Raw genomic sequence first — 16,060 nt, 5'->3', positions numbered from 1 at the left:
GCCAAGTATGGCTTCCCTACAATGGCTTAAATCCTACTTACAGAACAGAAAGCAAAGCGTTAGTATCACTGAATTGGACAGATTACTATTTTGAATTGAAAATTATGTCTCACGGGGTCCCAGTAGGATCCATACTAGCCCAGGCATATTTCTGTCGTATGTGGTTGATTTATCATTAAAAATCAGTTCACCAGCAATTCTGTTTATAGATGATACTTCTGTGTCCAGTTATCAACTGGAACTGATACGGACACACACAATATAGCATATGCATTTTTTTGGGGGGGGGGGGGGGGGGCGAAGTTCGGCTACCACAGTGTGGAAGGGATGAGGTTAATGTGCAGATAAAGTTAGGTCCACTGAAAAGAAAGCTATGCAAAGCACTGATACTCAAATGCTATTACTTAGTAGGTGAATTCATGCAGGATGAACTGGTAATTTGACCTGGATAAAACTTATGTTATCCTACTATTTATATGTAACTATTCATAGAAATATCATTTTAGTGGCACACTAGTGTAGTGCCCACTGCTTTGCCCATGCACATCCTTTCTTTAGTCGAATTCTTATGTTGTTCACAAATTGCAACACCTAAATTTTTCGTGATAAGTAAGGCTATAGAAGCATGATCTTTTCTGAATGTGCGTTTGATCAAAATAAGATTCTGGTAGCTGGAGTCAAAGGTTTTTTTAATTTTACCTTTTGTGCTCTAGTTGTGATATTTACATAGAAATGTTCATGCCCTAACACACATTTCTTTATTTCTAAGCAAGAACTGAAATACCAGTTTTCATAGTTTTAGCTTTAAAAAAAATTTAATATGATATTTTCTTAATTTTTCATCCCCTATTTTGCCTCATTGGGGATTGAATTTCCAAAAACAGTGAAAGACTTATTTTTTTATTTCTAACAGAGAGGCAAAATACAAATTTTCATGGATAAATCTTCAAAAATGCTTGCATAATTAAGTAGTTTCATAATAACTTTCTTCCTGTATTTCACTCCCTTAGGTGTTGACTTTCCAAAAACACTGAAATGTGTACTTTTTTATTTATTGTAACCGAGAAGGTAAATTAAAATTTCTGTAGATTACCTTTAAAATGCTTTTATATTGAAATAGTTTCATAAAACATTTCATCTCCCATTTCAACCCCTTTGGTGTTGAAATTTCCAAAAACACTGAAACACATATTTCTTTATTTGTAACCGAGAAGTCAAATACCAATTTTCATAGATGTAGCATTAAAAATACTTTAGGAGTTCTTTAATAATGATATACTAAAAATACTTTCACCCATTATTTCATCCCCACTGGGCAAAATTTTCAAAATGCTGAAACAAATATTTTTTTATTTCTGACCGAGAAACCAAATACCAATTTTTATAGCTCTAGCTTCAAAATAGCCTTAATAGTGACATTCACTCCTCCCTTGTAATGGAGTACCAAAAAATCTCTTTTTAAATAACACATACAGTATAAGGTCCACAACCTCTGCAAATTTAAGTTTCTATCCTTAGTGGTTTTGGGTGAGTGAAGATGATTCAGTCAGTCAGTCAGGATATTGCCTTTTGTATATAGAGATTATTAGTTGGAAAAATTTTAGTAACTATAATGTAAATTTCTGACCTATATACTGCATGTAAACCAAATGGATTGCAAGTGTATGTCATTAGATGGATAAACCATAATTCACATCACAAATATTTCTCTCTTGCTTGTTGTGCAACACTATAACATGCTGAAGATTTAATTTATAAGCCATAATAGGAGAAATATTGTATTGGCTGTGCACTTACACTCTTTTCTGAGTGGCATAGCATCAGAGAGAAGAGCTTGTAATATTTTATCAGCAGTAGCAGCTTACCTTTTTCTGTCTGATCTGTTTTGAAGGCTTGTATTGCTTTATTATAATTTTCTGAATTATTGTTACTCAGCTCACTTTCCTATCAATAGCATTTAATTAAAATTTACATTCTTTATTGTTTGTGACAATTTTCACCCTTGACTTGAGATACTATTCATACCCCCCCTCTCTGATAAATGGAATCCTTTCTCAAGACACCAAATATATAAATCATTGAATCCATCAAATGAAGCCTCTATAACACAATCTAGGTTACATATTGTTGCTCGCATTTACATTTGCTGTTGTGGTACCATTATAATACATAAAATAATAAATTATATAAGACAAAAAAGATGTGGAGAAGAAGAAAAAAAAGGGTGGGTAATTTCTTTCTTTGTGTGTGTGTGTGTGTGTGTGTGTGTGTGTGTGTGTGTGTGTGTGTGTGTGTCACATTGGCATTTTTATATTTACTAGCTATTTTTTGAGACATTCATGTCACTTTTCTGTTAGTGTATCTATTATTTGTCTTTGATTTTGCCTACACTGTTTATTGTGCTCTGTAGGTGTTTACATTGTGATGTTAGAAGAACTGATTCTAAGCAGAAGCAGTTCTGTTAGATTAAATTAAGGCAGATAGGTTAAAGTGTTTAACATCTCGTTGACAGTCTGGTCATTAAAAATGGATCGCTAGCTTTCTTGTAGAACGAGAAAGGAAGTGAGTATTCTGTTTTAAGGAAACATCCCAGAAAATATTTGGGCTACAGAGGAATCACAGAAAACAAATATTAGGATAGTTAGATGAGGCTTTACATCCACTTGTCTTGTAGATAAGTGTAGTATCTTCAGACACTGCACTGCCTTCCCTACTCTTTACTTAAGCTAAGAAAAGCTAGCTCATTCTGAATCCTTGGAAATAAATGCTCACGAGGTTTCTTTACAGAGAAAATGTCTTTTGAAACTAATCACCACACTATAGTTTAATTAATCTCCATAATTTCATAAGAGTAATTTGTTTTCATAGTGTGCATTGTATTTGATTTCCTGGATTTGAAGTTAAAAATTATGCCCAAGCATCAGAACAGAGTGAGAAAAGTGTATAGTTAACTTTAGATGTTATAAAAAGAAGGCTATGTCTTCCTATCAGTTTATGTACAAAGAAAACTGTTACGAAATGTTCATGTATCATCAACAATGTAGAAAAGACAGATTGCTACTTACAGTAAAGGAGACACATCAAGTTGCAGACAGGCACAATTTTTAATTGTATCAGCCTGCAACGTGATGTGTCTTTTTTTGGTAAGTAGCAAACTGTCTTTTCCTACATTGTTGACATTCTTACCTGGAGTTTCCATTGTTTGATTTGTTCATCTGTTACATTTAATGTTATTTTTGTGAGACAAGCAGCATAATTCTCTTCACTGTGGGCAATGTCATATCCTGTTAATCAATTTAGTTATAGTTCTTTTTTGAAAGTGTTTAGCTTATATGTTGTGAATAAAATTTGGATTGTCATCAAAGAGAATATTCATTTTCGTTCTTCTACTTCCAGCAAAGCACAATAGTGTGCTATGCGCAGGTAGACTCAAATGGTTCCCGGTATTTATTGGGTGATATGGCTGGACACCTCTTCATGTTGTTACTTGAACAAGAGGAGAAAATGGATGGAACATTGACAATAAAGGATTTGAAAGTAGAATTATTAGGTTAGTACATTATGGAGTGAAGCTTGCAGTATTCTTTCTTACTTTCATGCCAGATAAACTTTCATTGTATTCATGAGGGTAGACTAAATATAGGAAATTGCCATGCTGTTTTACTGGTAAGTTTTTTATTTTGGTGAAGGAGGGGGGGGGGGCAGTTCCTGTTGATGACTGTCTGATTAATATTTTGTTAGTGCCATGTAGTGATATGTATTTATTAGTTACAACTTTTATATACTTCTGTGTGAAAGTTAAAATAAGGGGGGAGAGGGACAAAAAAAAACTGCTGTCTCAATAGATTACCCTTTCTTGTGTGTGTACTGCAATAATAGAGTCTGAAAATAGACTGTCGCAAATAATTGCCATTTTCTTCCTTTGTGTTCTTCATTTCTGAAACTTCCTTGTTAGGAAGAGTGTATATTATTTTCAGTGTGTTCTTTTTTATGTCATCCTCTGTATTGTTTCTCCAGTTCACATTTATGACACATCTTCTCAAAGGAAACATATCTGCAAGTTAGCTATTTACATAACTGAATTTCAAAGTAAATCTTAATCTACAATAAAACATAATAAATGTAACCCAACTACAATCTGATACTAGCCACTCAGAAATTCAGATGTGGAGGAGAGTTGTGAAGCATAGATTATTTCCATTTGTTTTTAAAACAGCTTTAATTTCATCCCAGAACATTTCATGTACGAGGGAGGTCATCAAATATTTTTATGGCTACATGCTTCCTGTTGTACTGTGCAAGAGTAAGATTATGTACAAGAAAATAATTATTAAACTTAAGCAAGTGTGTTGGGATTATGTTAGAGGTAATGACAGTCAGAGTCTCTGTTCTTAATAACATTGTTACACTTCATTTTACAGAGGGAGAAGTAGCTTTGATCATCTATAAAATAAAGAAAGGAAAAACTTTCATTTAAAGGCCTTTCAGCATACAGCTCTGTGGATTGTGCCTTAGTTAACATCTATTCCTAATGACTTGGTAGTCTTCTTCTTTCTGTTAGTATTTATCCTGTTTAGTATCCACTCTGCTGTAGTCAAGATTTGCCAAATTTATTTCAGTTAACTTTACCCTGATATGCCCTTCCTCTTGCTGCAGTTGTCAGTTGCCTAAGAAATCTGTATGCACCACCTGCCTGTGAATTGTGTAAACTTTGTTCTGTATGTGATAATATTTTAACTGTTTATGTATCTGACACAGAAATTTGCTTTAGCAAGCATGGGAAACTGCCTAAAAACCACACACAGGCTGGCGAGTGCATCAGCAATGGTCATTAATCCACCACAAGAATTTTGGCCTGATCTGGCTCACCTTCCAGTCTCACAAGCTAGAGTACTGCACATTAAGCTATATGAGCAGGTCTTAATGATTCCATATTATTAAGGTGTATTTTGAAGAAATGGAAAACCACAAGAGCAGTAATTATTAAAAAAGGATACAGTAAAGATACTTAATATCTTAATATCTGTAGACCCAAACGCATTATTAATACTAAGGCAAAGTCTATTCAAGGCTCCTCTGTGACCAGTTGAAAACTTGGATATCATCATGCACCGCACCTGAGACAACTTGGATTCAGAAACGAGAAATCAATTGATGATGCCTTAGTAAGTGTGTACACCTGGTGGATAGTACATTTAGGAAATATACAGTGGCTGTAATGGTGGACATCACAGGCAGCTTTGATAGCCTTTTATTGGCCAGCTAAGAAGTTTCCAAACTCCTAATCACATTTACAGCAGTTGATGGGTTATTAGAGAAAACAAATTGTTGAGTGTAAATCTGGACAACTAAAGGTAACCAAATGCATGGCCAAAGGCAAAGGCACTGCCAAGGTTCTGTCTAGCCTTGATGGTGGAGGATAATATAGACAATATTCTAGTAGCTGTACCAAAACTTGAGGGTGAAGACGGAAGGAAAAGCAATAAGTATTCTATTGTTGATTCAGCAATGGGGTGTGACCAATAAATACAGTGGCTGTTCTTTAGATAACCTTTTTACTGATGATAGGTAAACTTTCCCTAGCAAGAAATCCTACACTTAAATTAGAAGGAATTTTCATTCGTTTGAGTCAAATGTGTAGGTTTTTTGTATTGAACTTGTGACGAAGCAAGCTGGGATATTTTTTACTTCCCCTCTTGTTTTGCCATCTGCCTCCTTAAAATTCATTTTTTCAGTTTTAACTAATTGCCATTAACATACATGAGTATTATCTGCGTTTTCATAAAGAAAAGTTTTAAAGGTTATAACACCAGATCTAATTTTGTGCCTAATTTTATGTATGTAATTGATTTTCTAATTTATTTTGGCTATTCCTAGTTAGTATCTTTCATTGTAGGGCGAAATCAGTAATTGTTTCGTAACTTAAATTCTGTTGCTAACTTATAAACAAATATAAATACTGTAGTAATTACAAACATTTGGAGGAACAACTAATCATATTCCTAAAGGTTTTATTTGGCTCTATTTGAAAATATGTTAGCAAAGCCAGCCCTTAATTAATTTGTAAATAATTAACAGTTTTGTCAAAAGTATTGTTTGCATAATATTTGTTAATTTCATCATTTAAACAAAAATAATTCGGCTTAACTCTTGTAATGGAAGAAACTGTTAAAAAGAACCAATTTTTCGATGTATTCAGTTAATTTAATGAGTTAAGTTTTAATCATAATTTCTGTTAATTAAGCATCGAACAATGTGTAGTTTCAGGGCCTATTATTGTGATGATATATAAGGGCCCAATTTTTGATGCCGAGACAGTCAGTCCACGGCAGAGTTTCAGACGAGAAACCTGTGTTTGTTAGAACAACTACTGTGCTTCAACTTTAACTGTAAAATAAGTGCTACACAATTAGGCCTTGTGTTAAAACAATAAAAGTGTCTGCTTCATATGTACCTTCTATTCTTCAAGAACTGTGAACTTTGTGGTTAGGTTTTTACTGCTCGTAGATGTTCAGTAGTAAACTGTTGTAGCAGTATGTGGAAGTTTGACTGCAAACTATTTGAGAGGCTTATGGAAAGTTGAAACAGTAGTGCACTGGCTTTGTGTAACTGTGTATTATTGGGGGGTTGTTAACAATGAAAGTAAACTACTGTGAAACACAACTGTGCACCTGTTAGCTACATTGTTTAAAGTAGTCAGTGTTGTACTTCCACACACCATTTTTCAGCCAGTATCACAACGCAGTACATCAACACCGAGGACGACAAACGAAAAAAAGGCAAACCGCCACAAACTTGATAAAAAAGAATACTTCATCTCTTCTTTAGTAAAGTCACGTGGACAAGCTAGCTCAAGCTGGTACTGTGGCTTATAAGATACCATTTCCAGCAAGCAGATAATACCATTTCACATTCTTTGTTGCCATTTTTGGATGTACAGCAACCATATTGAAACCATATTGATCCAGTTTACAACAACCATATTGATCCAACAGTGTCACTGTCAAAGTAGGAACACACACCTGAGTCGTATGCATTGATTAAAAACACAAAATTTGGTTAAAACTCTGGAGAATCAGAGCTACAGGAGCATCATAGACACTGAGTGTTTCCTTTACTATATTTCCAAAAATTTGTTTGTTGAGTACCACTTCATCTGGTAATAACCCTCTAATTGACAAAGTTTCACACAGACCATGATCTGTGCCATCTCAGTGATGGTTCCCATGGCACCTTTTCAGCAGCTGATTTAACAATCTCTTCCCCTAATCTTGTGGCTTCGCTACATTGGTCACTAACCAATGACAGTGTCAGTAAGCACTTTCCAGTGATCCTGTTCTTTCCTTGCCATCGCCAGACAGAGTGACTACCATGTTGGACACTACAGAACCAACTGGCCTTTGTTTGCCTCTGCTATTGATGAGGTTCTGCATGACGTCTCAGCCACAAGAGGGTCCCCCTCTCCCCCGCCCCGCCCCATCCCCTCCCATAGGCATCCCATAAAGTGCTGGACCATAGGCATTGCAATAGCTATTCAGGATCGATGTTTTAAGTGATAAAGTTGGTGTGCAAAGGATGTCGTTTAAATCGTCGAAGGGCTTGTCAGCGATGACAAGCCCTTCGAAGATTTAAACGACATCCTTTGCACACCAACCTTATCACTTAAAACACTTTTAAGCAACTTTGTGCTAAGGCTTCAAGTTTCCTTCCCCTTGCAGTGGTGAGACAGCATAGTTGTCTCAGTCCTTAAGCCAGGCAAGAACCCAACATCTCTTAACAGATACTGGCCAATTAGCATGACGAACCTATGGTGTAAGCTGCTTGGAAGGATGGCTGCCGGCAAATTGTGCTGGGTTCTCGAATCTGAGCCTTTTGTCCCCCTATCAGTGTGGTTTCCAGGAGGGATGAACCACAGCTGAAGCAAATGGTAAAAGTTTGGAAGCACTAATCCAACAGGTTTTTTCTAAATGTCAACACCTTATCACAGTCTCTTTTGAACTGCATAAGACATGTGATACTGCTGGTGTCATGTTTTACCTCCCCCCCTCCCCTCCCACCATGACTGTGACTTCTGAGGCCCCCGACAGATTTTTATTCATCAGTTTTTATCCCACTTATTGTTCTGGGTTAGAGTCGGCAGTTCACCTAGCTCCCCATCAGTCCAAGAGAACAGCATCTCATAGGGCTTCATATTGAGTGTTCACTCTCTTCTTCCTCACTGCCGTCAATGGGCTAATGTCCTCCGTTGGGCTACTGGTCGTCCCTGCATTGAATGTTAACAATTTTTACATTTGGTGCAGCTCCCACTCGATAGCTTTTACTGACCGCCAGCTGCAGTATGCCATGGGACCCAGAACACTACTTAGGTACGCAGTACCTAGACATTGTAGCGCAATCCCTTTTTGTGGGCTTCCTTTTTGATAAAAGCTGACCTGGCAGCCCCATATTTTCCACCTGAAGAATAGCTGCATGTGGAGGATTAATGCCCTCTACTTCCTTGCCCACATATCTTGGGTGCACGATCATGCTCTGCTTTCGTTCAACCTTGCCAGGTTTATTGCTCAGTGGCTCCTTCAGCTTTGAAACTGTAAGACCCAGTCCACCACTGTGGCGTGTGTCTGGCACTGGTACTTTCGGACTAGTCATGTAGACAGTGTCCTTGCTGAGATGGGGATCTTCCCACTTCAGATTCGATGGCACAATTTTTGATCTCTCATGCAGTCACCATTCGACAATTTCCTATCATCCTATGTATCCCATGCTCTTTTCACATGAGGGTTGTTGTTGTCCTGATACATGTCCTCAGGTGGGATTACCAGTTGTAATGCGCTTCACTTCCCTCTTCAAAGGTCTCCATCTGCCCTTCCTGGACTGTGCTCCCCATGTTTTCTCACACACTCTCCCTTGGATAGTGCCCAGGCCACAAATTAGGACTGATCTCTCCCTAAATTCTCTTTTGCTCTCATGTCCTTTCAGCATTTTTTATGTCCAGTTCTTGAAGAATTCCAGGGAGCCAGGGTCTGTTACACTGATGGCTCTAAAACTGTGGATCAGACGGAACATGCTTTTACATCTCCTGCCAGTATGGAATGCCATTCACTGCTGGAAGTACATAGTGTGTTTACAGCAGAGCGGACAACCATTAGCAGTGCCATCTGTTTAATTAAATGGGCCTCCCTTGATCATGTTTAATATGTACTGACTCAATAAGCCATCTCCAGCCTACCAATTGATGCTATTCTTGCCATCCTTTGGTCCCCTCTGTTCAAGATCTTCTCACTGACCTTAGTCGTGCTGCCTGCTCAGTTGTCTTTCTCTGGGTTCCAAGTCATGGGTACACCCGGGAATGAACTAGCTGACCATTGGACTAGAGGAGCACTTACTCACTCTTCGTTCACGTTGCCAATCCCAGGAGCAAATTTGTATGTGCACGGGAGATCGCTGCTCACTTGGAAGTGGAATGATGTTTGGTGGGCTACTCCCCCACATAATAAACGCCCCACAATCAAGGAAACTACACCAGCGTGATGCTCTTCCTTCCACTTGTTCCAGATGGAATCCACAGTCCCATGTCGTCTCCTCTGCATTGGTTATACCAAGTTAATTCATACTTCTATTTTTGTAATGAGCCACCTGCCCCCTTTTCATAATATTGTAAACTGTGATATTTGGGTTATAGTGCTATTTCCTAGACAGCTATAAATGACATGTAACACAAGGAACTGCTAAGGCTCAGGCACAAAAAAAATGCAAATTGCTGAAGCATTGAGCACTTCTCAAGTTTTCTCAGTTACATCTTCTGATGATAATAAATATAGTTATTATTACCAAATATATTGAACACATACATCTGATAGTTGTTTCATTTTCCTTTCACATCATTTATGTACTTTCCTTCTTTGGACACCACACCCAAATAAAAAAGTTACCAGTTAATGATCAGAAAACTTTAGTAATACAAAAACCACACACTTAACTTTTGCTCCTCATTGCTGTGGCTGTGAGAGCATGTTTGGAACTAATAGAGGTTCAAGTACACAAGAGCAGTTTAGGTCACCAAATTCCTTTCAGTGCAGGTCTGCAGTTAAGGAACACAAACTGTTTACTGCAGTCATGGCAATTACTTGTCCTTCGGTGGCACTCAAAACTGTCCAAGAAAGCAGGAGCAAAGCTTGATTGCACGATGTATGCTGACGCTGTCCTCTGTAGGCTGATGTGGAACTATATTGCATGTCTGTAATTGTGGTAAAATTATTGATAGTCTTGTAGGCTCAGACTAGACTCCCAACAGAAATCATCCCTTCTGTCCTCTGTGGCAGTATTTGAAGAGCCTGGCATAGCAGTGGCACCTCTAAACTAGAGGAGGCGTGTCTTCCTCTTTCTTGTTCATTGGCATCTCACGATGCTGCTTCAACATATGGCTTCTCTGCAGTGGTCGATTTTTGACAACACAGTTTATTATTGTGTGTAAATAATACAGGCAGACTTATGTTGGTATGCAATAAATTTGTTGTACTTCACATGTTTCATTCATACTTTGTCTCTCTAACTTAACAGCTCATAAGCCGTGTAGTATGTGGCAACTCAGATTAGACCCAGTCCAAAAAAACCATTGGTTTTTGTTTCAAAAATAAAAATCCCATACAGTTAGTGTCACTGCTGTGACTTGAATTTTACCAAGGTTGGTGCACAAATACTGTGAATGGTAGACATTCTTCTGCCGGTTTCATTTAATGGTAGCCTGGTTTCAGACTGAAACTGCTGAAGATCTTTACTTCCTTAAATTTTTGCAACAATTTGTCCAGACTAACTGGACTGTCCATTTCTGGCTTAAAGATATGGTTAGCATTCCACATGTTTAAAACCAAGTTCACTTGCTGATTCTTTTTGTCTATCACAACTAGTGGAATGTTGTTATGGTTGCACACCTTGTCTTTGATTCCTAAAGACAACATCATTTCTGATTTTTCTTTCAACAGCTGCTTTCTTTGTTTTGGAATAGGATATGATTTAATATAAAAAGGCTACTCAGATATGATTTTTATCTTGTAAGTGGACCGTATATATCATCGGGTTTTGTAGAGCACACTTTTTTGTATTCAACATGTCTGACATTTGTTGGACTGCATCTGCCCGTAACCCTGCAATAGCTGCTACCTTCCTCTGGATCTCTTTTTTACAATCTGATGTTTCTTCTGTATTTCTTTTTATGTCTTTCTCTTGTTGCATGTGTCTGTTGACAACTTAACAATTCTGTTAGTCGGTGAGTGGTCTCTTTAAAATTAGTTACATATAGTACTCCCCCATCCCACAGTCACATTTCAGTCCTACTGTAATCAAGTTCTACCTTGTGGTTATCTATCCAATCAGCTCCAATAAAATACTTTTCTTTTAGATGCAATTTTACTAATGGAACTACTTCATATTGTATTCTGTTTATTGTAACATTCAGTAACACTTGAGTTTTGATCAGTTTATGTCCACCACCAGTTGCTCACTTATTCTAAACCCATGTACTGGAAGGCTTCGGACATCAGTCCATTCTATAGCAATGCATCATACAAGCTGTTGGCTACCAGAATCAAGGAGTCCTGCTACTTCCTACTGAAGATTTACATGGCTAAAAGGAGGAACTATCTTGGGTACAGCAATTTCCTTTTGTTCTAGCAGTTTTTCTTGCTCTTTATTAAATCTCTCCTGCTATTCGTTTAGACACTTCATTTTTATCCAGCATTAGTTGAAGCGGTTTCTGTTTCTCTCTATTGTCCTTGCATTCAGGTCTATATGCTTCTTACTCTCTCAGCACAAGATGTCAACTCTCATTGCACTTGAAACCTCTATGTCACAATCACAAATAGTTACATGGCGTACTCCTGCATTTTCCTGTTCTGTTGCCCCAACTGCTGTATCTCAGACGGTGCAAGGATTCTGTATTTCCACTGTTTTCCTTGGTTTATTTTTCCTCTCTTCTCCTAATGCTTCTTCCTCAATTTATACTATTTTAACACTTTTCTGGGCATTTCAAAAGTGTGAATACAACATTTGTTTTACAACCTTCATACCTAGCTGAAGTTCTATCGTACCACATCTCAAAATGTACAATTCTGATTTTCCTTCATCAGAGGTACCGATACAGTGTACCAGTGCATACGGTCACAAATTGAACACTGATTGTACCTGTGACTCTGATGCAAATGTGGTACAGCAATCATTGCATTACCCAGTTTATGGCCATGCTCTCCTCCAGTGGACATCCTGAATACTGGTTTTGTTGCATTTCTTTTTCCAAAAACTTGTAAAAGTACAATCTTCCTCTTTGTTCTGTGGCCAGTGAGTGTTTTATCATGCCTCCCTGTAGGCTCTGTGCAGAAGACCTCTTTGAATTGCTAATACGTAGTGTTTTCCTGCCATATTCCTCAACTCACTGCTTGCCTTTCCAGCAGTCTGTCTATGAAGGACACCTTTTATTCTGTGGGCCAGGCATCAGGCATAATACCTTTGAAGCATCATATAAATTCGTCTGGGTGTCACTGACTGTGCAGATTGAATTTGTTAAATGGAATGCCTCTGCATTCTGAAAGAAAATTAGTTGATTTAGGCTCCTCTTTTGGGATAGGTTCACTCTGTGTGTCTACTATCTTGCTCTGTACAGTGAACTTACCCATGTATTTATCACTTTTGCTGCTGCTACTATATTTTGTTTTACTTTCTAGGAATTCTTTATTTATATATGCTGTTAGTTTCGCCTGCTGCTTCTTATCTGTTGTCAGTTGTGCTTCTACCTATGGGATCTTTTTATCATTCTCTTGAGTTTTATGTTCGACTTTTTCAGTACTGCCCTTGGTTTCTTTACTGAAGCATTCCACCAGTTGGTTACTTCTCTGTGTTTATTTTCCTGATCATACACAAACTTATTCGGCTCTCCTTTAAACACAATGTATTGGTTCTCCCAATTCTGAGAGTATCACTTCCATATATACTGATCTTCCTCTGTTTGCCTGTGGCTATAATCTCTCTTTGTCTTAGTACTTCTATATTGTTGTTTGGGGGAAAAGGAGAAGGCTAGGGTGGGGAGGGAGAGCAGGTTATGGGTGAGGGACGGTAAAGTACAGTTTGTGGGAACATATGCCTCCTCCCAAAGTCCCACTGTCTGGCCAAAATGGAGCATTTCCCTCGTGACTCTATACCATCCAGGACTGGACAACTGAACCTCGTCGTTCCATGAAATGAGGAATGTCGTACCCAATATCCTCCCCACCTCTCCCATGCGGTTGTTCTGTCACCCGCCAAACGTGCACAGTACCCTCACCCTACACAACCCCTGCTCCCAAGCTCTTGCCTCTTGGATCATACCCTTGCAATAGTCCTAGATGAAAGAATGTCCTGTACATCCTCCCACCACAGCCTACTCCAGTTTCGTCACAAACATCACCTATCCCATCAAAGGCAGGGCTACCTATGAAACCAGTCATGTGATCTACAGGCTAAGCTGCAACCACTGTGGACATGACAACCAACAAGCTATCTGTCTGCATGAATGGCCACTGACAATCTGTGGCCAAGAAACAACTGGATCCCCCAGTTGCTGAGCATGCTGACCATCACCGAATTCTTCATTTTAATGACTGCTTCTCAACTTGTGCCATCTGGATCCTTCCTACCAACACCATCTTTTCTGAAGTGAAGTGCGTAGGTGGAAACTCGCCCTGCAGTTTGTCCTATGTTTCCGTAACCTTCCTGCCCTCAACCTTTGTTAGTCATTGTTCTTCAGCCATCTGTCCCATCCCTGTTTCCACTCCACAGCCTCCTATTCCACAAATGCACCCACAGTCTTTTTATTTCTCTACTTTTCCGCTGCCCCTTTCCCCCACCCCAGCCCCTCCTCTGCCACCCTCGTCTTACCTCCTGACAGCACGTAGTTGCCTGACCCACTCTCCGTCTTATCCCTGTATGCTCCCACAAACAGCACTTTACTGTCCCATGCCCATACTCTGCTCTCCCTCTCCATTCCTGCCCCAGCCTCCTATTTACCCCCACCACCCAGATTGCTTCTCTCATTGTGCACGGTTGCTCACAGTCTGGCCTTGTTAGCCAGAGGCAGTGGTCATGTGTGTGTGAGCTGTGTTTGCTTGAAGATGTGTATGTTGTCTATTTCAGAAGAAAACCTTCTTGCTGAAAGCTTACTTGTTTAGTAGTCTTTTTGTTGTGCCTGTCGGCAGCTCAACATCTCCACCTTATGGTGAGTAGCAAACTATCCTTTTTATAATATTATAATTATTCCATCCTAGATTTTCCGTTGTTGGAGCTGATGTAATGCGATCTTAGATTGCAAAAATGTTGTCAAATGCTTCTTCCTTCATTTTTGCTGGCATGCAAAAACTTGGAATTTTTAAATTCATTTGTCATTCCTACATTCAATCAACACAAACAGTTTTCTTGAATATTGAAAAATTTTTGGAACATTGTTCCAGGAAAACAAAAATCTATAAATTTTATAACTTATTTAGTAAAAACAGTCATAGTCACATGTAAGTTGTTAATTGTTATTTTTAGATGACCTCTTTTGACCTTCAAAGGATATCATTGTCAGATTTACATTCTGTGAAGATGAATAAAACATAATGCTTCAGTTACAATCGAAATGGACATTAATATTTAACAATATAGTAAAAAAGCATTGGATGATATATCCTTGATGACTATAGGAATCACTGGCATGGAGCAGATCCATCCACGCTTGCATGAAGAACACTACTGAATATGGTTCGGTTGCCGGTAGTATAAATAGCGGAAGCCCTGCCCATTGTTTCTGACTTACATCATTGGTGGCCAGTGGCCATGAGACTTGATTGCATTGTGTGAAGAACATGTGTTAGATGAATTGTTAGTAGGAGTTTGGTCCTTGAGAAAACAACGAAGGATATTTTGATGTTATAAAGAACAATATATATGATAAAAGTGATGAAATAAAAAACAGTCTCTACCCAATGGTTGGGCATATGTCTGTGCAAATATAACACTATAGCAGACTGCAAATTATACACATAAATATTTATTACATTGCTATACAGGATAGGTCTTATCGTACCACCTTAGCACTGTTATTAATTTATTCGTTGTTTGTGACTAAAATTATTTTGATCCGCAATCTGGTGCTCTCTTGATATTTACATGTACCTTGCACTAGTACAAAGTGGCTGTATGTCTTCGTAATCCATGTTTTAGGTTTGTTTCTTCCTTGTAAGGAGTGACTTAGCCATATAAACAAAGACTAATTTTATCTGTGAAAATGTTACGACATAACAAGCAGCTATTCTTTGTAAAATACCCATTACATAAGTGTATTACACTAGCTGCACATGGTCACATACATCTGTTAGCATATGACAGTACATATTGATTACACATCATTTCTGTGGTTATTAGGTGGTGCCCTTCTGGACAATGGGTATCCATAACATCTTTGCTTAATGGTGGGATGTATATCGTCTCCTTGGCTAACAAGCTAGCATCCTGCTGACTGTCTTTGCTACATTTAAATTTACTAGAAGGTCCGGCTGAGGGCAGCACATGTTTAAATGAGTCCTATCATTGGGTAGTGACTGTTTTTCTATTTCATCACTTTTACCATGTATGTTCTTCTTTATAACATCAAAATATCCTTTGTTGTTCTCTTAAGGATAAACTCCTAATAATGTAGCATGTAATACATGTTCGTCACAAAATGTAATCAAGTCTCATGGCCATTGGCCACCTATGACATTACGTCAAAGACAATGGGTGGGGCTTCCACTATTTAACTACCAGCAACTGATCAGTATTCAGTAGTGTTCTCAAAGCCAGCACTGATGGACCTACTCTACGCCAGCGATTCCTTCTGTCATCAAGGGTGTAGCATACAGTGCTGTTTTACTACATTATTGTATATTAATGTCCGTTTCAATTGTAACTGAAGCAATATGTTTTATTCCTCTTCACAGAATGTAGATCAAATGATGATCTCTTTAGAAAATCTAAACTGGTCATCTAAAAATTAAAATCAACAATTTAAATGCAACTG

The 16,060-nt window shown here is 38.2% G+C and overlaps 1 protein-coding gene across 1 annotated transcript in view; it reads left to right on the top strand.

Annotated features, from left to right (window-relative positions):
- LOC126193654 (DNA damage-binding protein 1) overlaps window positions 1-16,060 on the top strand; it is a 187,094-nt gene that overhangs the window by 94,496 nt on the left and 76,538 nt on the right. Inside the window, exon 6 of the mRNA XM_049932704.1 lies at window positions 3,397-3,550. Coding sequence (XP_049788661.1) covers window positions 3,397-3,550 — 154 coding nt within the window. The remainder of the gene's footprint in view (window positions 1-3,396; window positions 3,551-16,060) is intronic.

The sequence above is a fragment of the Schistocerca nitens genome, chromosome 1 (assembly GCF_023898315.1).
Source record: "Schistocerca nitens isolate TAMUIC-IGC-003100 chromosome 1, iqSchNite1.1, whole genome shotgun sequence".
In the NCBI taxonomy this organism is placed as follows: domain Eukaryota; kingdom Metazoa; phylum Arthropoda; class Insecta; order Orthoptera; family Acrididae; genus Schistocerca; species Schistocerca nitens.
Note: the sequence above shows the minus strand (reverse complement) of the source record. Positions and strands in the feature narration are given on the sequence as shown.